Source organism: Narcine bancroftii, chromosome 4 (genome assembly GCF_036971445.1).
Source record: "Narcine bancroftii isolate sNarBan1 chromosome 4, sNarBan1.hap1, whole genome shotgun sequence".
NCBI lineage: Eukaryota > Metazoa > Chordata > Chondrichthyes > Torpediniformes > Narcinidae > Narcine > Narcine bancroftii.
The window spans coordinates 21,396,968-21,424,594 of NC_091472.1; the positions used below are offsets into that span (position 1 = coordinate 21,396,968).

Consider the following 27,627-nt stretch of genomic DNA (forward strand, 5'->3'; position numbering starts at 1 on the left):
ACACACTCCACAATCAGGTCAAGGTGATGTTACGTTCCCCCACCCCTTGACTGGTAAGGACACAGCTCTGCTGCCTGGCCTCGAGACTCACCCCAACCCAATGTGGAAGGTGATACATGCCATGAGGAATCCAAAGAGGCAGAACCAAGAGGCACATGGACCTTTATAGTTCTGGGGGCAAAGCTGGGGGGGTGGGTCAATCATAAGAGTCAGAGTGAGCTCCGTTGGTTGCCGTGGCCAATGGCTTGAAGCCAAGTGCAGGGGTTTACACAGGTGATTCATCTAGACCAATTGGGTGAAGATCAGGGCTTAGTCTGGACTGCAGCACCTGGTGATTTAGGTGGGCCAAATCTAAGGGTCACCTTGATGGCTTGGGGTGAAGTCTTTGACCTTGATTGGCAGTTAGCGTGTCCTCCAAACAGGAGCACAGCAGCGCCACCAAGTGGTGGGTGCTGTCTGTCCATTACAGGCATTAACATGAACTTCTCCAGTTTCCATTAAACCAACCCCCACCCCATCTCTCCCCTTCCCCCACCACTCAATATCTTTTCCTCCAGCTCTGTCTCTCTCCCTCAGCTCTGCATTCACAGAACCACCCCCACCCCCCAATCAATTCTCACCTTTCCTCTCCTGTCCAATGATAGCCTTTTGCCTGTTTGCCTATGCTTCACCCCAGCCTTTTTCTTCAGACGCCTGCCTACATTTTGCTCGTACCTTGAACCCGAACGTTCGTTTTATATACATCTCTACTTCCTATTAATGGTCACAAACCAATCATACTGACCTGCTCAGTTCCTCCAGCAATTTTGTGTTTTCACCTTGAATGAATTATGGACTGGTTCATAACTTATACCCCTTTCCTCCCCCACCCCTTTCCTCCCCCACCCCTTTCCTCCCCCACCCCTTTCCTCCCCCACCCCTTTCCTCCCCCACCCCTTTCCTCCCCCACCCCTTTCCTCCCCCACCCCTTTCCTCCCCCACCCCTTTCCTCCCCCACCCCTTTCCTCCCCCACCCCTTTCCTCCCCCACCCCTTTCCTCCCCCACCCCTTTCCTCCCCCACCCCTTTCCTCCCCCACCCCTTTCCTCCCCCACCCCTTTCCTCCCCCACCCCTTTCCTCCCCCACCCCTTTCCTCCCCCACCCCTTTCCTCCCCCACCCCTTTCCTCCCCCCCCCGTGGGACCTCCCAGCGGCCGCCAGCCGTCCGACGGGACCGGCCTCCGGCCTCGCTGACTGACCTGAGCAGAAGGCTCCCGCTCCACGTCCAGGGTCCGGTAGACAGAAAAGGCCGAGGCCCGAGAGCCCGCCATCGCTGCACGGCGAGTCGTCGCCTGCGTCATGACGTCACCCCAGTCCCAGCCTATGAGAGCCCGCCCTCTAGGTCGCCCCGGCAGGTTCCTTTTTTGTGAATGAACGAAGCGCCGCAGGTCCCGTGGCCCCAACAAAAGTTTACTTTGGATGGATTTAGCAAAGAGTGATCTAAATTTCAGGCCAGAGGTAACATAAATAATATTCCTCCCACCATCCAGGCTGCTGCCCGGTGTTCGCGCACCCAGGTGTGACGGAAAGTGCCACCAAGGCACTCGAAGACCATTCCAGTCAGGTCACCTTTATTGAGCGTCCACACCAGGCTCGCACGGCAAAGAGGGAGGGGGGGAAGGGGAGAGGGAGGGGGGGAAGGGGAGAGGGAGAAGGGGAAGGGGAGGGGGGGAAGGGGAGGGGGGGGAAGGGGAGGGGGGGAAGGGGAGGGGGGAGAGGGAGGGGGGAAGGGGAGAGGGCTCCTGAGCCCGGTGCCGAGGTCGGGAGGAAACTCCCCAATGGCGCCGTTTTGGCTGGCTGTCCCGCCGCGTGCGCAACCAGCCGGGGCCGGTTCGCCTACCGCCACAAGATAGTGTTTCTCCAGGACCACAGAGCATAGGTTCGAATGGAAGTTGAACACATTGGGCGTGTTAAGATGGATACAGTAGAAGTCCACGGTACCCTATCCACATCTGTCCTGGGAATTCAGGAGCCTGATGGCTTGGGGGGAGAAGCTTGCCCAATCTGGACGCAAGGGCCGAGTGCTACGGTACCTCCTACCAGGTGGCAGAAGGGAGAACAGTTTACGTGAGGGGGGGTGTGGTGTCCTTTACAATGTTCATTGCCTTTCGTCTGCATCGAGTGTTGTAGATGCCCTTCGTGGTAGGAAGAGAGGCCCCAATGATCTGTTCCGCTGACTTCAGGGTCTTGCAGTCTAAGGTGGTGCAGCTTCCAAACCAGGCGGTGATGCTGTTGCACAGGATGCTCTCGATACATCCTCTGTAGAGCGTAAGGAGGATGGAGGGTGGGAGATGAACTTCCCCTCACTCAGCCTTCACAGGAAGTAGAGGCGCTGCTAGGCTTTCTTGTCTATGGAGGAGGTGTTAAGGGTCCAGGTCAGATTCTCCGCCAAGTGCACTCCAAGGAACCTGATACTCTTGACAACCTCAACAGTGGACCCGTCCATGGTCAGAGGAGCATGGTTTCCCCCCACCCCCACCCCCACCCCAGGCCCTCCGGAAGTCATCAACCATCTCTTTTGTTTTATTAACATTCAGATACAGGTTGTTAGCTGTGCCCCAGTCAGTTAGCAACGGCACCTCGTCTCTGTATACTGACTTCTCATTCTGACTTCTCATTCTGACTTCTCATTCTGACTTCTCATTCAAGGCCCGCCACGGTCATGTCATCAGCAAACTTGATGATGTGGTTTGAACTGTGTTCAGCTGCCCAGCTGTGGGTCAGCAGGGTGAACATCAGTGGACTGCGCACGCAGCCCTGGAGGGCCCCGTGCTCATTGTAATGGTCTAGGAAGTGCTGTTACCGATCCAGACTGCCTGAGGACTTCCTGACAAGAAGTCGAGAATGCATTTGCAGAGGGAGGTGTTTAGACTCAGCAGGCTCAAGTATCTTATCAGATGCTTAGATATGATTGTATTGAATGCTGAACTGAGGTCAATAAACAGCATTTGAACATGTGAGTCCTTATTTTTCAGGTGAGGAGGTGCTAGATGGAGGGCGGTGGCGATGACATTGTCCGTAGAGCGGGTGGATCTGTATGCAAAGTGCAGGGGGTCCAGTGAAGGGGGTAGCAGGAGCGGTTCATATGGGGATCCAAAATGGAAAGTGTCCAAAGGGGTGCCATGTACGAGTCCAGGTAATGGGGGCAAGGGCGTACCCAATGTGGCCCTCATCCAGATGGCCACCTAAGTGTGTGACTGAATCAGGCTGTTCGTGGAACCAAAGTATGAGGTGGAGAAGCACAGAGGGATCCCAGTCACCCAGGGTCACTGCCAGAACGTTTGTTGGGTGGGGGGGGGGGCATTAGGGTAAAAGGAAACACAATCCAACAATCGTAAACTCACTCAGCAGGGGGGATGCTAGTTAACCTCCTCTGTCTGTCCAACACAGCAGCCGAAAGCGCTGCTTTTATTGTGTGGAGAGTTACTAGCATGCATCAAACTAGACGCTAGTGACGCTGAATGCACGCTAGTGATGCGGGAGGGGCTGTGAGCATATGGGGGGCATAGCACCTCGCTTTGGGGGGGCAATGCCCGCAAATAACCCCCCCAGCACTGACCTTGCATTGAGGGCCTGAGACTGAGGGGAAGCCCCTCAAACAACAGAGGGGAGGAGAACCAACACAGTGGTGATAGGGATGTAAATAGAATCGGATGTAACAATGCACAGTGATGGGAATGTATGGATATGAAAGTAAGAGTGGGAACAGACTCTGAATGGTTTTCCTTTTGTAAATATTTTATTGTGAACAAAGTCTATTTTAGGTAAGAAAGACATGCAGGTCCAAAAACACCTAATTCTCCAGGCGTCTCCCTTCGATAGGAAATTCTGGAGGATCTCAGCAGGTCACTTAGGAAGTTGTGCAATGTACAGATTTTTTAAAATTTGTGTATTGTACTAAAATATCAGCTTCTGCAGACTTTCTCCTTGAAATCCATAGAAAGTAAAAGGGCCTAAGCTATTTGCTAGGAATGTGGAAAAACAAAGAATGATGAATAAAAGGAATTGGGAGGTGCCACAAAGGCTAACAAATAAGAGGTGGATACAGGTGTGATGGTAGAGAAATAAAGAAGTTTGGAGTGATCAGGCAAAGAAGTGTAGCAGTGCACTTGTTTCACTCCAAGAAAGCATGGTTAGCATAGCTGTAACAGTGCCAGCAATTGGAACAAGGGTTCAAATCCCATACTATCTATAAGGAGTTTGACTTGTGACAGATTATGTTATATTTTATATTGTATATAGATATGCTTTAAAGGAGATAAATTGTGGAGTCTTTCTTAGTTAGGACACAAAAACATACAAACACTTCACAACACAGATCTCATTTAAAATGCCAGAGCTCTGCTCAAGCCAGACAGTCCAGGATCATAAACTTTTGGAGTTTTTGTGATTTATTAATTAGTTTTTCCAAGCTAATTTAAAGCTTGTGTTTGTGGGCAACAAAAGCAGTGGATGTTAGTACATTTTTGTCACAACCAGCACCTGTGGAACTGATGGTCATTTCTAAGGCATTAAAGCTGACTGAAGTCAAGCATTGGATGAGGAAAATACAAATACAGAGGATTATAATGAAATATTATATAGGTGAGGGAAAATTTGTTGATTAAGACTTAGAAAATTTTCCGGAGGATAGATCTTCTGAATTGCAGTTGGAGTTGGAGAAATGGAGGGTGTTGGAAGAAAGAGAGAAAAGGAACTTTGAGTTGTAGAAACAACAAAATGAGGCAGAGGGAGCTGGAAAATAGAGGGAAGATTATGAAAGATGAAGAAAATATGACTTGGAAAAGATTGAAAGGGACAGACGGTTTCAATTAGAGAAGTTAAAAATTGAGATGGAGGGAGGTAAGAGAATTGAGGCTGTAACTCCTGGGGAGAGGTTTTTGGTGAGTAGAAAGGTAAATCAAGTTCCTCCTTTTCATGAGGGAGATATAGATACATATTGTCAGCTTTTTGAAACGGTTGCTGAGAGCTCAAGATGGCAAAAAAAATGGCCTCTTATGCTCCAAAATGTATGGAAGAGAAAAGCACAAATTGCATACTCCGACTACAGAGCAAGTGGCAAATTATGATACTGTTAAACAAGCAGTATTTAAAGCTTATGAGCTGGTTCCAGAAGCATACAGACAAAAATGTACGAGTTTGGTGAAAACATGGAATCAATTTTATATGGACTTCGCTCTGGGAAAATCTATATGTTTTGACCGTTGGTGCGCCTCAAAAGGAATAAATTGTGGTGGCCTGCCACCGTGAAGATCGAGCTAGTGGTAGTAAACAGCGGCATAACACACTGTAACACGTCCCTTAATGCAGCGAACCGGCGCAGTTGAAAGCTGGAGCAGTACAAGACCAACAGCCCTAAATTGGCCCTGGCCAATCTGCCCAGCTAACAGATCAATAACAGGCTAGGAAAGAATGGTATTCACATGCAAGAATGTTCCTGCCTGCTATTCATGCAGCTGATGTCAGCCAATCAAACTGTATAAGAGGAGCCCTTTTAGCCTCAATAAATCTCAGAGCTTAACCTCCCACACTGAAAGTGTGTGTGTGTTTCTTTGTGGCAGTCACCTACAAAATAATGAGTTTGACTGATTAAGAGAATTGATATTAATTGAGGAAATTAAAAGGTGTGTTCCAAATGAGATTAAATTATACCTGGATGAGAGAGACGTGGGGATATGGCAGAAAACGGCTAGATTAGTGGACAAATTTGCCCTTATTCACAAAAATACATTTCAGAATAGGAAGTATTTTCAGAGAGTTACTGTGGAACAGATTAATAAGCCTGTTCAGGGGGTTAATGTGGAGCAGACAGGTAAACCTGAAATTACGTCTGGGGAGAATGTTAAGAGAAAAGATGAAGGTAAGGTGGGAAAGGACAGAACTTGTGGATTTGTATGTCATTTTTGCAAGAAACCTGGTCATGTTATTGTGAATTGTTTAGTGTTGAAAAAGAGATGAGAAAAGGGAGATTTTACCAGAAGCATGTATTCAGACAATTGAATTTAAAGAGAGCAGATGTTGCAAAACTGGTAAAGGTGTTATGGATGTTTTCAAACCTTTTGTGTCAGAGGGCTTGGTTTCAGTAAAGGAGGGAGAAGAATCACAGGTTCCAGTTAAAATTCTTAGAGATACTGGAGCTGCACAGGTGGAGAAGGTTTTAACTTTTGATCAAAAGACTGACACAGGGGAGACAACTTTGATTAGAGGTGTTGGAGGTGAAGTAGAGTCAATATCTCTTCACAACATAGTGCTGAATTCAGAATTAGTTAAAGGACCTTTTGTAGTAGGAGTAATTTCAAAGTTACCCGTGCGGTGGGGGGGGGGGGGGGGTCTCTTTTTTATTAGGGAATGATTTGGCAGATGATAAAATTGGGTCCATTTTGAGATTAACAAGTCAGCCCAGAAAGGATGATGTTGAAGAGGATTGTGACATATATCCTGCATGTGGTGTAACAAGGGCTTTGTCTAAGAAAATGAAAGCTGAGGAAGCTCCAGTTGATAGAGACTTGTTAATAAAGAGCAGGTTAATTGTGAGGGTCAGGATTTCTCTTTGTCAAGGAAAGAGTTGATTCAGCAACAGAAAATAGATATAGATCTTATTGACTTAAGGGACAAAGCAGTAAGTGAACAGGCCATTAAAAAGGATGGCCTGTGGATATTTCTTGAAGGGTGAATTGTTAATTACGATAAGGGTAGTGGAGAATAGTCTGTATCGGAGGTGTTAGTTGTTGACAGGGTTGAGGAAGTTATGGATCATAAGATTATGGAAACAGAATCTTGTGAGGGCAACCTTAAGTAAACCATGGTTCCTGTGCGCCTGTCTAACTTAGCAATTTTGGAAAATCCAGAGGAAAAGTTAGACCATCTTAAGTCAGAACAACAGGTGCAGTTGAAAGAATTAATTTTGAAATATACAAATTTGTTTCCTGCTGTGTCAAAAAGGGCGTCGGTGATTTATCATGATGTGGATGTGGGAGAGGAAAGTCCCATGAAACAACACCCATATAGAATAAACATTCAAAAGAGTAAAATTATGGATCAGGAGGTGGAATATATGTTGCAAAATGATATTATAAGACCTTCAAACTCAGATTGGAGTTCTCCTTTTGTTCTGGTACCTAAACCTGATGGAACTGTTAGGTTCTGTACAGGTTACAGGAAGGATAATTCAGTAACTAAAACAGATGCTTATCCTATTTCCGAGAATAGACGACTGTATTGATAAAATTGGGAAAGCTAAATTTCTTACTAAGTTGGATTTGTTGAAGGGTTACTGGTGTGTGCCTCTAACTGAGAGAGGAAAGAATATTTTGGCTTTTGTAACACCATCTTTTTTATATGAATATAATGTGTTACCCTTTGTCATGAAAAATTCCCCAGCAACATTCCAAAGGATGATTAATTCGGTAATTCAAGGGTTGGCACATACAGATGCTTATATTGATGACTTGGTCACAAAAAGTGACACTTGGAAAGAACATCTAAGGGAATTGGACAAATTGTTTGCAAGATTATCTAAAGCAAACTTAAATGTCAGTTTAGCTACTCTGACATACTTAGATCACCTATTCAAACTAAGGTGAAGGCATTTTCTGAATTTCCTGTTCCAAATGGCAAGAAAACGATAAGAAGGTTTTTAGGAATGGTAGGGTATTATAGAAAATTTTGCTGAGGCTGCTCTTCCTTTAACCAATCTTTTGAGGAAAGGGGAGAAATTTGTGTGGAGTAAAGTTTGTCAGAGAGCTTTAGAAAATTTAAGGGAGATGCTATGCCATTACCCTATATTAAAATCTCTTGATTTTGACAAACCATTTTCTTTAGCAGTTGATGTCAGTGAGGGAGCAGCAGGTGCAGTTTTGTTACAAAAACATGATGAAATTGACCATCCAGTTGCCTACTTTTCAAAAAAATTCAATATTCATCAAAGGAACGATTCCACTATTGAGAAGGAACTGTTGTCTATAATACTTGCTCTGCCGAATTTTGATGTATAACTCGGTACCACTCAAACTAATTGTGATTTTTTTTTTACCTCAATCCTCTGGTGTTTTTGAATAAAATGAAGAACAAAAACAGAAGATTGTTAAATAGGAGTATTATTGCAAGACTATAATCTGAAAATTAATCATATCAGAGGTACAAATAATATGATAGCAGATTGTTTGTCAAGATGTTAAAATTGATCATGTATAGACATATAGACTCTCAACATGGGGTTACATTGTTATAACATGTTATATATTGTGGATTATTATCACTTTATTAATTTTTAAGTCAAGTTTAGTTATAACTAAATTTTAACTCAAGAATTATATTATATATATAGATATGTTTTAAGTGAGATAAATTTGGATTTTTTAAAATTAGGTCACAAAAAGATATCAACATTTCAAAATATAGATCGCATTTAAAATGCCAGAGCTCTGCTCAAGCCAGACAGTCCAGGCTCCCAGTGCCTTTGTACAGACAATGGAAACTGCCTTGCTGAACTTCATATGTAGGTATTAATTGGGCAGGCTGTGGAGTAATGGATTATTTGTTTTGGGAAGCAATAGATGAATAGACTCAGAAGACTGGGTCTGGTGCCGCAGTCTGTCTGAGTGCAGTTTGCTGTTCTAAGAGGGTCATGTGGTTTTCTCAGAGAGAGAGAGAGAGAGGAGATAATTTGATTCCACAGTTCAGCAGCAGTAGCTGGGGCTGGTACATGACAAGCTGGCAAGCTTGTGGAAAACCGCCATTTTGAAGATGGATTGTGAGTTCTTAGTTCAGCCTGGTCAAAGCCCTTGTGGTCCATACAAGAGGAGATGGCTGGCTGTATAATGTTTCACTTGAAATAAGGAAAACAAAAAGGAACTCTGTGATGACCTGAAAGAAAGAGGGTATCATCTGGAAAACCCTGATGGGGTAAATTTCTTCAGCAAGGAATCACTTTGTGTACAACAAGCAATAAATCTCTATCTGAAAACTGACAAGAACATTCCTTTCAAGCACCAAAGCCTGGAGAAAATTCATAAATGTTAAATTCTGTGCACACTATAAGAATTGCCTGATACCAGTGAACTTGGAGGAGTAAGAAGTGAGATTGGACTGTGAATCAAATAACTTTTATGAACTTATACACCCATTACATACACGTGCACTTAGAATTAGAAGGGGCTTAAGTTAGGTTAAGTTAATAGTAATAAGTGAGAGTTTGATCCTGTTTTCATGTTTAAAGATAATTAAAAGTTACTTCTATTTAAGTAACCGTTTGTCTTGTTGAATTTCTATTGCTGCTGGGTTGTAATGCTCATAACATTACAATCTTTCCATGTCTGTGTGGTTTCCTCCTACCATTCAAAAAATGTACCAGGAGATTTACATTGGATGTAAATTGGGTGGCACGAGCTCATGGGCCAAAGAGCCTGTTACCATTGCTGTATTTCTGAATTAAATTTTAAAAATTAGAAGGGCAGCATAAGCATCTGTAAGAAAGATCTGGAGTGAGGAAGATTGGACAATTAGATAAGTAGGCAGGGAGAGTAGGAGATCAGGGTCCCCAGCTTGGGCCTGTGTCTCAAAACATCTGGAGGAATATTGAGGGGAGGGGAGATTGAGGAAGTGCAGTGGGAAAGGATGGCAGTGCCAGGTGTTTGAGGAATAAGGGACGAAAGATCAAAAGTTAGTATTCCCTGGCTATGGAAGCGTTTCATAGGGGAAAGACATCACTCCCGTGTGAAAAAGCAGAAACCATGGAAACATCATTTGGTGCTTATAATGTGGTCTCCACTGCACTGGAGAAAACACATGCAGATCGTCCACTTTATTGCTCACCTCTGCTCAATTTGCATGGGTGACCATGAGCTTCCATTTGTCCTTCACATTAATTTGTCATGTCACTCGCTCTTCAATGCTGTTACCTCAGGGAGAGCGTCAATTCCAACATCGCACTGCAGCCCTATGAACTTGAGCAATTCAACACAACTTTTCCACTTTGTTGCAAAGATTTCCAGTTTAAAAAGGTATGCTGAAATGTTCACTGTTCCTCTCTTCATAGGGACTGCCTGGCTTGAGGAATATTTCCAGCATTCTCTTTGTTTCAGTTTTCCAGTAGTTGCAGTGTTTTGGTTCGACAATGTGTTGTATCTCACAATACCAGCATTATGGTCTACAATTTACATCTTCTCTATTTTCTCTTAGCTGAAACCACCAGCACTCATGCTCTTTCCCCTCATCACCGCCTTGTCACAGTCATTCCCTTTGGTTTCTTCAGTGCACCGCCTTTACTGACTAATAGGTTTTCTTATTTTTGATGAAGGATCACTGACCTGAAATATTAACTGTTTCTCCATCCCAATATTCTTGCTTCATGCAATGTGTGACTGGCACGGTGTTCTCGTCAGCAATATAATCACTGCAGGAAATGCCTGATTAAATTTACAGATTGACTGACAAGAAATAGTCATTGATTGCATTCACCGTGAGAATAAATAGTTTATGTTATCAATTTCTGGTGGCATGGTGTCAGGATATAAACCTCTCCATCAATCTCAACAAAACAAAGGATCATATTCAAGCTTATTTCCTTGAAAATGAGTTTATTGAAATAAACATTGTAACTAGGCACTGAAATTCTTACTTGCTGGAGCTGAACAGGTATGATGTTTTTAAAAAAAACAATTAAAAGCAATTACAAATGTATATTTGCCTGAAATAAAGAGACCAAACACACACAAAAAAAGAAAGATTTAATTTATTTTTAAAAATTTAGACATACAGCACGGTGACAGGCCCTTTTGGCCCATGACACCATGACAGCCTTGCCTCCCAATTACACCCAATGGAAAGGATCTAGAATGCATGGATTGGAATAGGTTGTTTTGAGGTAAGTGGAGGACCTTCAAAGGGGAAATTTTGAGAATACAAAGTTTGTATGTTCCTGTCAGGATCAAAGGCAAGGTTAGAAGATATAGTTTCCGAGGGATATTGGGGATCTGGTTCGGAAGAGGAGAGAGGTGAGGCAATGTGGGGAAAATTATGTACCTGTGGAGTATAGAAAATGTAAGAAAGAACACAGGAAGGCTAAAACGTGAAGTTACTTTGGCAGACAAAGCAAAGGAAAATCCTCAGGGTTTCTACAGGTATATTAGGACAAAATTCATCCCCTTAAAAGTCAGAGTGTTCCAAAAGAGATGGGAGAGGTCTTAAATGTTTTTTTTTCATCAATATGCACTCAGGACACTGGCAAAAGAATTAGTGAGGTCATGGAACATATACAGATTAAAAAGAGGAGGAAGTGCCCGCTGTCTTAAAACAAATCAGGGTGGCCAAATCCCCAGGGTCTGACAAGATATTCCCTCGGACCTTGAGGGAGGCTAGTGTACAACTTGCAGGGGTTCTGGTGCTGGAGGATAGCTCATGCTATTCCATTGTTTAAAAAAGGCTCCAAAAGTAACCCTGGAATTTATAGGCTGGTGAACCTGACATCACTGATAGGTAAATTATTGGAAGATATTCTAAGAGATTGATTTACAATTATTTGGATAGCCAGTGATTGATTAGGGAATTTCAACATGGCTTTGTGCATGGTAGATCATGTTTAACCAAACCTATAGAGCTTTTCGAGGAGGCCACTAGGAAAATTGATGAAGGAAAGACTGGATGTTGTCTATGTGGAGTTTAGTAAGGCCTTTGATGAAGTCCCACATGGGAGTCTAGTCATGCTGGGTATTCATGGTGAATTAGTGAACTGGATTTGATGATAGCCCGATGGGAGAAGACAGAGAGTAGTGGTGGAAGATTGCTTCTCAGATTAGAGGCCTGTGACTGGTTGTATGTCTCAAGGATCGATGCTGGGACCATAGCTATTTGCCATCTATATCTAAATGATAAAGTGGTAAATTGGATCAGCAGATTTGCAGATGACTCTAAGATTGGAGGCATTGTGGATAGGGAAGAAGGTTTTCAAAGAGTGCAAAATTACAGCAGTAGTAGCGGGTTAGGAGAGCTCTTTGTTGTAAGATTAAGGAAAGATAGTAAAGGTAGATTTTTTTAAAACCCACAGAAATCAGCAGAATACAGAACAGAGAGTAAAGAAAATCTAGAGAAAACAAGAAGATGGGAAGAAAACAAAAATTGGCCAGAGAAGAATCTATCTTGTCAGAAGGGGTTGCCACATGGTGAGTGGGAGAAGGACGGGCCTATCAGGTCAATGGAGGTGGCAGCGATTGCAGCGGCACTGATGGAGCCCTGGAACTCCCTGGGTGAGCAGAAGTCCCTGAGGAGGTCGAGGTTGGCAGGATCATGGGGGAGTCATGAGGAGACCACAAGGGAAGAGCCAGCAGGTGCAAGGAAGATGGCAGGAGAGGCCCGTGATTGGAAGAGGGGACATGATAATGTGGGTGCAGTGGCGGAAGAGGCCCTGAGGTCGACAAGGGAAAAAAAGCTTACCTAGTAGGGGGAAGCTGAGAGAAGTTCAGGTAGATGGAGATGGCGAAGCGGCATCGACATACAGAACTGTCGGGCCCAGCAGGCGATGGGTTCTGTGCAGAAAGGACTGATTGAAGGACATGGGCACTTCCAGCCAGAAAGAGTCGGAGGAGAATGAAGAGGATACAGAGGATGAAGAAGAGAAGGAGAAGAAACAGAAAAGAATGACTGGGGACAGAACGAGGGAGGGGAAAGGATATATAGGGGGTGGGGCCCTTCAATAAATGGTTGCAATTGTACAGTTTAAAAAAAAAGCATTGGGAGGACAGAAGGAAGTCATAAAAAATATGGATAAATTAACCACAAGGGTTACAATGTTAGAAGAAAGAGTGGGGGAGAGGTTGAAAGAAGGGAGAGTGAGTGGGGTGACTAGGAGAGAGAGAAGTATAGAATGTGTGAGAAGGTGGACACTTTGGAGAACTAGAGTAGGAGGAATAATATAAAGGTGGTGGGGGAGAGACCTGATCGGTTTCTTCAAAAAGTGGATGCTGGAGGGCCTGGGAAGGGACAAATTTGGCAATTTGGATATAGAGAGTCCACCAGTCTCTAATTCCCCTTCCGGCCCCAGGACAAAGGCTCTGCTCAGTCCTGGTCAAGCTCCTTCACTACAAGGACAGGGAGCAAATTTTACAGGTGGTGGCTGAGGGAGAGAGGGAGATGGGAGGGGGGGGGGGGAGCAATGTGGGATGGGGATAAGCACAGGAAAGTATTTGACACAGTAAAAAAAAGTGTTAAGACAAAAATGGATAGACTACGCCCTCCTCCACTCTGCCACCTTAAAAATAGTAAAGCCAGGAGGGGATAAGAAGTTATTTAAGGATGCCAGGGAGGCAATGGAATATGCCAAAAATGAGATATCCTCACTGGACTAGGGGCAATTAGGACTGGGGAAGAGAGCAATGAATTGTGGGGCTGTACATACTGTATATATTATGTATGATAAGAAAATTGAGGGGATTGGTTATGTGCTATAATGTACAGATATTGATGTTAAAGTCAATTTAAGAAGTGATAAGGGGAGTTCTGGGGGGGAAAGCAGAGTAGGAGGTAGAATGGTGCATTGGGCAAACTGGACAAGAAGGGGATACTTGGTACCAGTCACATGGTATGGATTCGGGGAAGGGAAGGGGAAGGCACTGGAGGGAGAGAGGAGTGGAGGGGTATTGGGGGTTATTTTTTTCATTTTTAGGTTTGTTGGTTTTAGCTTCTTTAATTTTTATGGTGAACACAGACACCTGGATCTGAGGCCTGTGGAAGAGAATTTGGATGAATGTCAAGTATTAAGGGAAGGGAAGGAGGGGAGAAAATAATGGAAAGGTCTTGGGGTAATGGATAAAATAGTCATATTTGTGAGTTTTAACGTAAATGGGATAAACGAATTGATAAAGAGAAAAATATTCTTGGCACAACTTAAGAAAATGCAGGCCGACATAGTGACCCACCTTACGAAACAAGAACACTTAAAGTTAAAGAGGCGATGGGTGGGCCAGGTGGTGGTCTCCTCCTTAACTCCAGAGCCAGGGGAGTGGTTATCCTGATAGGGAGGAATGTTCCAGTGATGGCCTGGGAGGTAGCTGGCAACTCAGCAGGGAGGGTTATACTGATGCATTGTCAAATATACTCAGAACCCTGGACTCTCAGGAATATATATGCACCAAATTTTGATGACAAAAAAATTCATACAAGATATATTCTTGAAAGTAACAGAAAGGTTTGAGAATCTCTTGAATGGAGGGGATTTTAATTTTTGTCTGGATCCAGTCATGGATAAATCAGCAAAGGTATCAAGGGCCAGGGTGGCTAAGAAAGAGAGAAAGGGATTATTCATTTTACTTGAGACAACATAATTCCTATACCAAAATTAATTTATTTTTGGTGTCAGCTCAATTGGAAGGTAGGATACTGGAAACTGAATATGTGATGTGTCTATTGTTGGATCATTCACCCTTGATGGTATCTAGATAAGCAGGCCTCAGTGAATAGATGGCACCTGAATACATCGTTGTTGGGAAAACTGGAATTTCATCACTTTGTTAGAGCTCAATTTGATTTGTTCTGTGAGATGAACTGACCCTCTACTGAGGATAACTTCCTAATATGGGACACATTGAAGGCTTATTTAAGGACCCAGATAATTGGATACACCAAGAGTATTACAAAAAAACACATAAAGAAGATTAATGATTTGGGACAGGAAATAGTAAAGGAACACCAAAGATTGGGCACAGAAGAGAAATACAGGAATTTGGCAAATAAAAAGCTCGTATAACATGCTGTGAATATATAAGACAGAAAGGTTGATTTTAAGATCTTGACAGCAGTATTATGAGCTGGGGGAGAGGGCCCATAAAGTCTTGCCTGCCAGGTGAGGGCAGAGGAGGCCTCAAGAGTAATCAATGCAATGAGATGTAAACAAAATATGAGATGGCCATGTTGAACTATATGACTATAAATATTAACGGAATACATAACCAAATCAAAAGGAAGAGGCTATTAAATTTACAGAAAAAATAGATATAGCATTCATGCAGGAAACACATCTAACTGAAGTGGAACATAATAAATTAAGGAGAGACTGGGTAGGACACGTAACGGCAGCATCATATAATTCAAAAGCCAGAGGAGTAGCTATATTAATCAATAAAAATGTACCAATCAAAATAGAGGAGGAAATAATAGATCCAGCAGGGAGGTATGTAATGATAAAATGTCAGATATATTCAGAACTTTGAAATTTGCTCAATATATATACACCTAATGAAGAGGATCAAAAGTTTATGCAACATTTTTTTTAAGATTGTAGATATGCAGGGAATATATTGATAGGAGGGGAGTTTAACCTTAATTTGGATTCAAAGATGGATAAAACTGGACAAAAGACTAGCAGAAAGAACAAAGTAGCCAAATTTATGGTTCAATCAATGCAGGAAATGAAACTTTTGGATATATGGAGGAGACAAAAACAAAGGAGAAGGAATACTCATATTATTCGAGTAGACATAAAACATATTGACCTGTTCCTGTTGTCAGCCCATATCCAAGGGAGAGTTAGGAAAACGAAATATAAAGCTAGATTGTTATCTGATCACTCACCCTCTGTTATTAGCAATAGAGCTGGAGGACATCCCACCAAGAACATATAGATGCAGATTAAACTCCATTCTACTTAAAATACAGGATTTTAGAGAATTTATTGAGCGCCAAATTAAAATATACTTTGAAATAAATACGGAATCAGTGAAAGACAAATTTATATTATGGGATGCAATGAAAGCCTTCATCAGAGGGCAGAAAATAAATTATGTAACTAAGATGAAGAAGGACTACAATGGGGAAATAGAACATCTGGAAAGGGAAATAGTAAGAAGAGAAAAAGAACTAGCAACAAGGGAAGATACAATAAGAAGAAGAGAATAGGTGGACAAAAAAAAATATGAAACATTACAAACATATAAGGTGGAGAAGAACATAATGAAAATAAAGCAGAAGTATTACGAGCTAGGAGAAAAAAACGCACAAAATACTGGCTTGGCAGCTTAAAACAGAACAAGCTAAAAGAATGGTATTGGCATCAAGGAAAAAGGACAAACAAATTACATATAACCCAACAGAGATCAATGAAAACTTTAAGGAATTCTACGAGCAATTATACCAAACTGAGAACGAAGGGAAAGAAGACAAAATAGATGAGTTTCTAGCTAAAATTGGACTACCAAAATTGCAAGAAGAGCAAAACAAATTGATAAAACCATTTGAAATAGAGGAAATACAAGATATATTAAAAAAGCTACCGAACAATAAAACGCCTGGAGAGGATGGACTCCCAATAGAATTCTATAAAACATTTAAAGAGTTATTAATTCCTCCTCTCCTGGAAGTAATGAACCAGATTGAAGAAACACAAAACTTATCAGATTCATGTAAAAGAGCAATAATTTCAGTAATACCAAAGATGGGGAAAGATCCACTAACACCAGCATCATATAGACCAATATCTCTACTTAATACAGATTATAAGATAGTAGCAAAACTATTAGCAAACAGATTGGCCAACTGTACCAAAAATAGTAAAACTAGATCAAACTGGATTTATTAAGACGAACAACGGACAATGTCTGTAAGTTCATTAACTTAATCCATGCAGTACAAGGAAATAAGACGCCAACAGTGGCTGTTGCTTTAGACGCAGAGAAAGCCATTGACAGGATAGAATGGAATAATTTATTCAAAGTATTACAGAGGTTCAACCTACCAGAGAAATATATTAATTGGATTAAAGCATTATATAAAGGTCCAATGGCAAAGGTGAGAGTAAATGGATATGTATCGAACCAATTTAAATTAAGCAGGTCAACTAAGCAGGGATGTGCACTATTCCCCTCACTGTTCGCTTTAGCAATAGAACCATTGGCAGAACTGATAAGAACAGAAAATAAAATAAAAGGGATAAAAATAAAAGAGAAGGAATATAAAATCAGTCTATTTGCAGATGACATCATAGTATACTTAAAAGAACCAGAATTATCAATAAAAAAATTACATAAGAAATTGAAGAAATATGGAGAAATATCAGGGTACAAGATCAACACAAATAAAAATGAAGTGATGCCAATGAATAATGCGGATTTCACAAAGTTTAAAAAAAGATCACCATTTAAATGGCAAACACAAGCAATCCGATACCTAGGTATTAGACTAGATAATAATCTAGACCATCTATACAATTAATGAAGAAATTACAAGATGACAGAACATTGGAAAGATTTATCACTAACATTGATAGGAAGGGTAAATTGCATTAAAATGAATATCTTCCCAAGGATACAATACCTATTTCAATCATTACCAATTCCCTTAACAGAGAAATTCTTTAGTGAACTAAAAAGAATAATAAGGAAATTCTTATGGAAAGGGAGGAAACTGAGGATAGTGCTAGATAAATTAACAGAATGGTACAAACAAGGGGGTTTGCAGCTACCAAACTTTAAAAATTATTATAAAGCAGCACAATTAAGGTATCTATCAGATTTTTATCAAACAAGGGAAAAACCAGATTGGACCAGGATAGAGCTAGATAAAATAGGGGAGAAGGTACCTGAACATATACTTTATAAGTGGGATGAAAAACTGGTGCAATATAGAAGTTCACTAGTACTGCACCATCTGCTCAACATATGGAAGAAGATTCATGTAGAAAGGAAAAAAACAAATTACCAACTACCAAAATTATTATTGACGCAAAATCAACTAATCCCTTTCACAATAGATAACCTTTCCTTTAGAGAATGGGAGAGAAAAGCGATTAAAAGAATAGAAAATTATTTTTTGGGAAATAATTTATTATCATTTGAACAAATGAAGTACAAATATGGAATTACTCATGGTACAATGTTTGCATTCCACCAACTGAAAACCTACTTAAAGGACAAATTGGGAAGCAGGCTGAGGTTACCAGAAGGAAGCAGCTTTGAATATGTGATTACAGACACAATGAAAATTAAAAGATTTATAATAAACATGTACATCAAGCTGCAAGAGAAAGAAAATGATGAAATAAGCTGTAAACCTAAACAAAAGGGGAACAAGATCTAAACATAAAGATTAAAAAATGAAATATGGGAAAAGCTATGCTCCGGAACTATGAGAAATACAGTAAACATGAGGTTACGCATGATACAATATAATTGGCTAACAGGCTATATATCACGCCCCAAAATTTAAATAAATGGGACCCAACAGTATCAGATAGATGTTTTCGCTGTAAGAAAGAAACGGGAACAACAGTACATGCAATTTGGGCATGTGAGAAAGTGGAAAAGTTTTGGGAAGATCTAAATCAGGTATTAAATAAAATCACAAAAAGCAACATACCAAAAAATCCAGAGATCTTTCTTCTAAGTAATATAAGAAGTAAAGAATTAGGCCTCAAACTGGATTTATTATGATAGCCTTAGCTGTAGCAAAAAAATGTATTATGTCAACCTGGAAATCAGAAGATAGCCTGAGAGTACAGCAATGGTACATAGAAATGAATAAATGTATTCCATTAGAAAAAAAATAACATATAACATATAATTTAAGAAATAACATCACAGTATTCGAACAAATTTGGGAACCGTACACAGAACAGAGAAGTCCTACCGCGGACCTCCATCCCCTAAAATGATAGAATTTGAAGAAGACGAAATGAACTGACCCAGTGTGTAAAAGTAGATGACACAATTTCCTTGTTTATTTTCATTGTGTGATGACATTGTTTAATGGGTTTATTGTACTGTATATGTTGAACGTTTAATGGGTTTGGAGGGGGGTGGGAAGGAGGGAGGGAAGGGAGGGGGGAAAGGGGAGAAAATGACACTGTGTATATTCAAGCAGGAAATGTTTGTGTGTATTTTGGTTAATATGGTTCATAGTGTGAAAAATAAAAAAAATTTAAAAAGTAATCAATGCGATTCAAATGGGGGAAGTCAAGATCTCATATAAACCAAAGAAAATGAATGATACATTTAGAAGGTCTTGTAAAGAATTATATAAATCTGAATGAGTGGGAGATCCTACCAAAATAGATGATTTGTTGCTCCCTTTGCAACTACCAAATTTGGGACAGGAGGATCAAGAGAGGCTGAATGCCCCTTTCACCAAAGATGAGATAGCATGGACTCTGAGCTCTTTGCAAGCTGGCAAGTTGCGGTGGAGAGGGGGAGAATGGTTTTCCCGTCAAACGTTATAAAGAGTTCAAAGATCTCTTAATTCCTCTTCTTATGAAGGTGGTGGATCAGGCAGCGGAGACACATACCCTCCCCGAGTCTTTCTCAACTGCGATTATCCAGGGGGAGGGATGTCACGTGATGTCAAGAGGAACACTACGCCCTCTACTGAATCCTGAGGGATTAAGAAAGGTTAAAATTATAAAAATAATTTTCAAGTTACTTTAAAGCGATTATCAGAAAGGAAAAGGATGTTTCCAAGAAGGAAAAAGCTGTAAGGACAAACAGAAAGAGAGAAAGAAGAGAGAACTTGGGCCTACCTAATCATTGAAGCAGGCCATTGAAGTTGGATCCGGATCCACCGGTGAGGGCCCTAGCGAAGGGCCATCCTCCGGAACCTTCTCTGCAGCAGCCCACAAAGATGGTGCCACTGGAAAAACTAAAACTGCATTGCTCATGTACGCTGCAGGAGAAAAGAAGCTTGGGAAAAAATACCTTACAACTTTTAAAGGGCCACTCTGGAATCTCTACCTCTGAGCAGTTGTATCTCACACCACAAAAATTACACAAATCAAAACTGGAAATTTCAGAGATGTGCTTCAGGTGTGGTGTGGAGATTGGAACTTTTGGCCACTCCACCTGGCTATGTACAAAGGTAAAATCTTTCTGGGAAGACCTGGGGGACATTCTAAAAACATTACAAATGTAGATTTTCCATAGGATCCGAAGTTGTACCTTCTGGGAGACATTGGGGACAAGAGTTTTAGACTGTCGAAATTTCATTGTGAAGGTCGCCTTGGCAATAGCCATGAAGTGTATAGTGGTTTCGTTGGAAGTCCGACTCCCAACTAAATACCACACAATGGAATGTGGAAATGCAGAGTTGCATTCTCCTGGAGAAAATCATGTACAATCTAAGGAAGACACACAAAACATTCATGAGAGTGTGACAACCTTATTGAAATGTATTGGCACACAGATTGATTAGTGCCCCCACCCACTTTGAAATAGGGATATGATAGCAATCCAACCTAGCAAGGAAACAAAAGTGATCAAGAAAGTGGGACATGGTGCAGGCGATGTGTTATTTTAATTTAGTTTTGAGATTTTTTTCCTTTTAATTTTTTTTTTTTGCTTTCACCTTTGTTATTTAAGCCATCCTGGTTGCTTTTTTCCCAGTTTTTTTTTCCTAGGTTTCTGTAGGGGTCCATGACCCCATTGGAATTTGTATCTACAATTTAATTGGCTTTTTTTTCTGTAGGGTAAGGGTGTGGGGGAGGTGGGAGTGGGAGATAAACACAGATTCTCTATATTATATGAATGTTAAAAGTGTTACAAGCCCAAAGGACCCCAAAACCCAGCAGCAATGGATATTCACCACAAGTAGTTACTTAAACAAAAGTTGTTTTTAATGATCTTTAAACATGAAAACAGAATCAAACTTTAACTTATCACTATTGACTTAACTAACCTAAATTAACCCCCTTCTAATTCTAAGTGCATGTGTAGGTAATGTGCATGTAAATTTAAGAAAATTTCCTTGATTCACAGTCCAATCTCACTTCTCATTCTTCCAAGTTCACTAGTTGCAGGTAATTCTTATTCCGTGCACAGAATTTAATGTGTATAAAGTTCACCAGGCTTTGGTTTACGAAAGGTAAATGATTACCGCTCAGGAATGTTCTTATAGGTTTGCAGAGAGAGATGTGTTGTTCCAGGATTTCCACAACTGAGGTACCACCATTAGTCACCTCAATGTCTTGCTGATGAAACTTGCCCCATCAGGGTTCTCCAGATGATAACCTCTTTCTTTCAGGCTATCACAAAGTTCCTTTCTGTTCCACTTATTCTAAGAGAAACATCAGACAGATAGCACTTCCAGCCATCCGCCAATCTGGAGCTTCTGTTTCAGTTCCAACAAACTTCTCCTGTGTGTGTCACACAGAGTCAAAGACTCCCTTCTGTCTCTCTCTCTATCTGGCAGTATGTCCTTCCCTCTCTCACTTGCAAAACCCCCAATCTTCTCCAGCAAACAATAGGAGTCAGTCTTCTGCTCCATCTGTTGTTTTAGGTAAACAAACCTCTTAATGACCTCTGAGTGAGCACTTAGCAGAGAGGTCAAAAGCCTTGCAAAAAGGTCCAACACAGACAACCTGGCTCTGGTTGTTCTTCCAAGGCAATATTCCATTCAGTTCATGACATCATTTCAATTATCACCTCCTTGTGAAATGTGCATAGCATTCACCATAGTTTCTGTAAAGTCATTGAATATGAATTCTTCAGTATTTCAAATAATATCTGTTTTTAAGTGTGCGTATGTATGTAACCTACTCTAATTTTACCAATTTATCTCCCAACAATATTCCTAAATATTCCATCACAAAAGATTATACTGTTCATTTGAATTTTGCAAGTCTATGAAAATCAATATAAAATATTCAAAAAAAGGTTTTCAAACTTGCAGAGGGATCTGGACCAGTTGGTAAAATGGGCTGAAAAATGGAAGATGGAATTTAATGCAGACAAGTGTGAGATGTTGCATTTTGAAAGGACATACACAGTGAATGGTAGGGCACTGAGGGGTGCAGTATAACAGAGGGATCTGGGAATACATAATTCCCTGAAAGTGATGTCACAGGTGGACAAGGTTGTAACGAGAGCTTTTGGCTTATTAGCCTTCATAAATCAAAGTGTTGAGTACAAGAGTTGGGATGTTAAGTTAAAGTTGCATGAGACATTGGTGAGGCCAAATTTGGAGTCTTCTGTGCTGATTTGATCACCTAACTACTGGAAAGATATCAATAAGATGGAAAGAGTACAGAGAAGATTTATTAGGATGTTGCCTGGACTTCAGGAACTGAGTTACAGGGAAAGGTTAAACAGGTAGGACTTTATTCCCTGGAGCATAGAAGAATGAGGGAAGATTTGATAAAGGTATTTAAAATTATGAGGGGGATATTCAGAGTAAATGTAGATAGGCTTTTTGCAGTGAGGGTAGGTGAAATACAAACCAGAGGACATGGATTAAGGGTGAAAGGGGAAAGGTTTAAGGGGAACTTCTTCACATAGAGAGTAGTGGGAGTGCGAAATGAGCTTCCAGCTGAAGTGGTAAATCCGTGCTCGATTTTAACATTTAAGAATTTATACAGAAGAGGAATGGATGGGGGAAGAATGGAGGGCTATGGGCTCGATGCAGGTCAGTGGGACTAGGAACAGACTAGAAGGGCTGTTTCTGTGCTGTAATTGTTCTTTGGTTCTACTTGTATAGACGCTTTTAAATTCAGTCCAATTAATCCTCTTGTGTACGACACTTTGTGGAAATTTAAAGTGGTCTATTAAGTATATATGTCTAAAGTTAAATTGTCTCATTTTTATTCAGATATAAATCCTCTATGTGACAAATGTAAAATTGTTGAGGCACCTTTGATTCACATGTTCTGGACTTACCCTAGTTTAGAAAAAAAAATTGGAAAGATATCTTTCAAACATTATTAGTGATCATGAAATTCAAATTTGAAGCTTGCCCTTCCATGGCTCCATTTGGATCATTTCAAGATGATGATGTTTTACTGACTCCAACTCAAAGACGAATTTTTATCTTTCACTTCAATGATGGCCAGACGTGCAATTCTGATTAAATGGAAAGGCAGTACTCCACCTACACATACACAATGGTTAAATGATATTAGGTCAAGGTTAGAAAAAAATTAGACACACCATTAAAGAGTAAAATAATATCTTTCAAAATGGACTATTATCATAACCTAAAGAATTAAGGTTGTTCTGAAGCTTTGGAGCCGTGCTGTCCATCTCCTGATTGTTGTCAATTAATTCCTACATGCTAACTTTTAACCTTGCTTAATGGTAGGGGTCCTGAACCATAAGATTTTTTGGGTTTTTTCTACTCTTGAATTTTACAACACAATATATAACTGTACAGTTCAATTGTGCATAATGTAAACATCAATAAAAATATTTTGAAAAGAAAAAAATGCACTCCATTGTTAAGTTGATTGCAATTTGTGGGTTTAAGCATCGTGATCTCTCAAGAGAAACAGCTAATTGCACACAAGTTGAGGGTGATTTCAATTATGTTCAAATCCCACAGAGCTTATTTTCCCAATTACTTCTCTTTAATGATGTTCAACGGTAACATTTCCAGTGCTGACCTTGATATTTTTCTTTGGAGGAACAATTATTAACATCTTGGCCCAAGTATCACAGCATGTACATGGATTTACTGGAGGCATCAGTGTAAACCGACTTCTAATGCAAAAATTGTCACGGTTTGGACATCTTCTGGCAAAGCTAACTTGTCTTTGAATAGCACCATACTCAACAGTTCTAAACTGTTAATAATATTTTTACATTAAAATTTTTTTAAAATTTAGACATACAGCACGATAACAGGCCCTATTGGCCCCTGAGCCCATGCCGCTCAATTACGCCCAATTGACCTACAACACCAGTATAGTTTGAATGGTCAGAGGAAACCAGAGCACCAGGATGACACAGACAATGGATGAAAACCTCGTGAGTAATAAGGACATACTACATGAAACAAAAAAATAAATCACTTGGGCTGCAATGAGATTTAGTGGTCAACCGTACCACACATTTAAACATTCTTCTGTTTTAGCTTGTCCATCAGTTACATTTCCAGTGCCTGCGCTCTGGACTATATTACTGGACTACCCCACCTACTCACACTCTGGAGCTTGGCTGCGGCCAACACCCCAGATCCCAGCTCATTTCTCACACCTGGTTCTTGACCCCAGCTCCAGCCTCACACCTGCCCTATCCTTGGCTCAGGTCTCGCATTATGACTCGAGATCCTAATTCAGGTTTCACCAGATTCTTTCCCCCTCTTTGGTATCCTCAATCCCAATCATGGCTGCAGCAGCGTAACCTGCCCCCATTCTCACAGTAATACAAGGCCAAACACTTGAGAATATGGATCAGTGATAGTAAATCAGCAGTCATCAAGGCCTTAGTGTTTTGAAAGTCTCCTGGAATGATTAAAAATATGATGAATTCTTATTAGCTATCTCAGATCCAAACAGCATTTAGGTTGTTGGAAGGTGATCACTCCAAAAGATGGCGGAGGCGCTGTAGCAACGGCGCTGCCACTGGTGCAGAACTGTGGGGAGTGAGGGAGCGGAGGTGCAGTGCTCCCACAGGTTCCAGGCGCCCAGCCGACTGCAGTCTGCTTTTCACAGGCTCTGCTGACGGAGCCGATGGTGGTTTCAGTTGAAATCCTGCGGTCTGCGCCCAAGAAGGAGGCGCCTATTCATCGGCAGCAGCCACGAGGGGCTGCAGACTCCAGGGAAGCAGAGGACTGGAGCAGGGGACCAGAGGACAGGAAGATCACCTCCCTGTCTGAGAAAGGAAAAGCGGAGGAGACGTCCCGTGGGGATGGTGACCCCGGCCGTGAACCAGTGAGGGGGCTCTGCGGCTAAGGGACCAGTGCGTGCGGCGGGCTGCTGGTGACTCGCGGCAAGAGACCCTTGGAAGTTGTGGGCTGGCTGGAGGGGTAGCAGGTATCAGATCTGGGATGCAAGGAGGTGCCAAGGGCGCTGAAGGGTTCCTGACCATGTCGGAGGTTCAGATCTGGAGTTCAGGTTGCCAATGGTTTGGACTAGACTCTATGTGTGGCTGCGGGGGCTGCAGAAGTGCTGAAAGCGAATCTACAGACACTCGGTGACTCTGGGGGGGGGGGTCCCTCTTTTGCTTCTCTGAGTGTAAGAGGCGCTAGGGCAATTCCAGCTGGTGGCGAACCTGTCTGCCTTGCACTTAATTAAGTGCTGAACTGGGCCATTAATTTATTCCAACCTGCTCTGACATGGCTTCTTTCTTTGGCTTGGCTTCGCGGATGAAGATTTATGGAGGGGGTAAATGTCCACGTCAGCTGCAGGCTCGTTGGTGGCTGACAAGTCCGATGCGGGACAGGCAGACACGGTTGCAGCGGAAAATTGGTTGGTTGGGGTTGGGTGTTGGGTTTTTCCTCCTTTGCCTTTTGTCAGTGAGGTGGGCTCTGCGGTCTTCTTCAAAGGAGGTTGCTGCCCGCCAAACTGTGAGGCGCCAAGATGCACAGTTTGAGGCGATATCAGCCCACTGGCGGTGGTCAATGTTTGGCAGGCACCAAGAGATTTCTTTAGGCAGTCCTTGTATCTCTTCTTTGGTGCACCTCTGTCATGGTGGCTAGTGGAGAGCTCGCCATATAACACGATCTCCATTCTGGAGACGTGACCCACCCAGCGCAGCTGGATCTTCAGCAGCGTGGACTCGATGCTGTCGACCTCTGCCATCTCGAGTACTTCGACGTTAGGGATGAAAGCGCTCCAATGGATGTTGAGGATGGAGCGGAGACAACGCTGGTGGAAGCGTTCTAGGAGCTGTAGGTGGTGCCAGTAGAGGACCCATGATTCGGAGCCGAACAGGAGTGTGGGTATGACAACGGCTCTGTATACGCTTATCTTTGTGAGGTTTTTCAGTTGGTTGTTTTTCCAGACTCTTTTGTGTCGTCTTCCAAAGGCGCTATTTGCCTTGGCGGGTCTGACTGCTGAAAAGATGCTTTATTGCACTGCCAACAAAAAAGAACTTGGTGAGAATTAGCAGTTTCACCTTTGTCACAGGTTATGAGTTCAAGTTCCACTTTGGAACCGTTAACACCTAAACTAAAAAAAGTAAAAACGCAATGCAGCAGAAACTCAGCATGTCCAACAGTGCCCCAATCTCCAACTTACCTGGTCCATTCTCTGACAACACTCTCCCCTTTCGGATCTCTCTGTCTCCACCTCGGGAGACAACCTTTTCACTATGTTACAAACCCACTAAACTCCCACAAATTCCTTGACTACACGTTCTCACCCCTTGTCTCCTGCAAGGATTCTATCCCCCTCTCTCAATTTCTCCATCTCTGCCGCATCTGTTCCCAAGATGAAGTCTTCCAGTCCACATCTTCCAAAAAGTCTGCCTTCTTCCACAAAAGTGGCTTCCTTCCACCACCATCAACTCGGCCCTCACCCGCATCTCCTCTATTTCCCGCTCACCTGTCCTGGCCCCCTCTTCCCACAGATGCAAAAAACATAGAATCACCCTCATCCTCACCTACCACCCCGCCAGCCTCCACATCCAGCACTTTATCCTCCGGAATTTCCGACACTTACAACAGGATCCCACCACCAGTCACATCTTCCCCTCTCCTCCCCTCTCTGGCTTCCATAGGGACCACTCCCTCTGTGACTCCCTCATTCATTCATCCCTCTCCACCAATAGCCCCCTGGCACCTTCCCCTGCGACTGTAGGAGGGGTCACACTAGTGCCTAGACCTCCTCCCTCACCACAATCTGGGGCCCAAAACAGGCCTTTCAAGTGAAGCAACATTTCTGCAGGATTGATTTACTGCATCAGGTGGTCCCTTTGTGGTCTTCTATACATCAGAGAGTCTGGGCGCAGATTGGGAAATTGTTTCACTGAGCACCTTCACTCTGTCTGCACCTGTGACAAAGACTTCTAGTAGCCAACCATTTCAATTCTGTGTCACACTCCCATACTCACATTGCTGTCCATGGCCTTACGTACTATCCCACCAAGACCACCCATAAATTGGAGGCACAGCACCTTATTTTCTGTCTGGTCACTCTCCAGCCAGACGGGATTAAAATAGAATTTTCCATTTTCTGCTAACATGCTCTCCTCTACCCCCTCTTTCCTCCCCCTTCCCTTCCCCCTTCCAGCTCTCCTCCACCCCTTCCCTCTCTATTTATCCACCCATCTCACCTCCCCTTGATTGCTGCTGTCCTCCCTTCTCCACCTATCACCCTATGCCTTTGCACCACACCTCACACCCCCATTCTATTGTTCGGACACCTGCTGACATTTTTCCATACCTTTAAAAAAAGGCTCAATCCCAAAACGTTCGTTACATATTTTTACCTTTACTATATAAAGGACATTGTTTGACCTATTGTGTTTCTCCAGCTTTGTGTTTTTACTTCAACCATGTATCTACAAAATTTTGTGTTTTACTTTCCTTTAGCACGTAAACTAAACTAGTCAGAGAAAACTGCAAGTGCAATTTTGATATTGAAAGGACATTTTCAAGTCAAGTTTGTTGTCATCTGATTACACAAGTACAACTCATCAAAACTGCTTTCTCTGGTCTTTGGTGCAATACACACAGACACACAACTACACATAAAAGGACAAATATTAATCTATACAAATAAATAAATAAATATTGATTAATGACTATGAGTCTCGGATGGTTAGTGTGAGCAGTTCCTATGGTCGTTCAACATTCTCACGGCCCGTGGGAAGAAACTGTTCCTCAGTCCGGTGGTGCTGGCTCTGATCCTCCTGTTTCTCTCCCCTGACGGGAGCATCTGAAAGATGCTGTGCGTGTGGAATGA

General features: G+C 42.1%; 1 protein-coding gene and 1 long non-coding RNA gene across 10 annotated transcripts in view; one reads left to right on the plus strand and one right to left on the minus strand.

Annotated features, from left to right (window-relative positions):
• The window catches only part of riox1 (ribosomal oxygenase 1), a 97,525-nt gene extending 96,171 nt beyond the window's left edge, over positions 1-1,354 (minus strand). For 4 of the 5 annotated variants that reach the window (XR_011355572.1, XM_069930927.1, XM_069930926.1 and 1 more), the window contains exon 1: positions 1,238-1,354. Coding sequence is in view for 3 of the 5 variants with exons in the window: in XM_069930927.1 (XP_069787028.1) it covers positions 1,238-1,339 (102 nt within the window). In the remaining 2 variants the exon portion in view is untranslated. The remainder of the gene's footprint in view (positions 1-1,237) is intronic. The other variant, XM_069930928.1, reaches the window with a different exon arrangement.
• Positions 1-27,627, plus strand: part of LOC138760383 (uncharacterized) — a 73,267-nt gene that overhangs the window by 11,510 nt on the left and 34,130 nt on the right. The window contains exon 3 of one of the 5 annotated variants that reach the window (XR_011355579.1): positions 12,082-12,677. The exons of 2 other annotated variants lie outside the window; for them this stretch is intronic. This is a non-coding gene — a long non-coding RNA (uncharacterized lncRNA). Of the gene's footprint in view, positions 1-1,189; positions 1,516-2,687; positions 2,996-12,081; positions 12,678-27,627 lie in introns of those variants that run through there. 2 more of the 5 variants (XR_011355580.1, XR_011355578.1) reach the window with 2 other exon arrangements.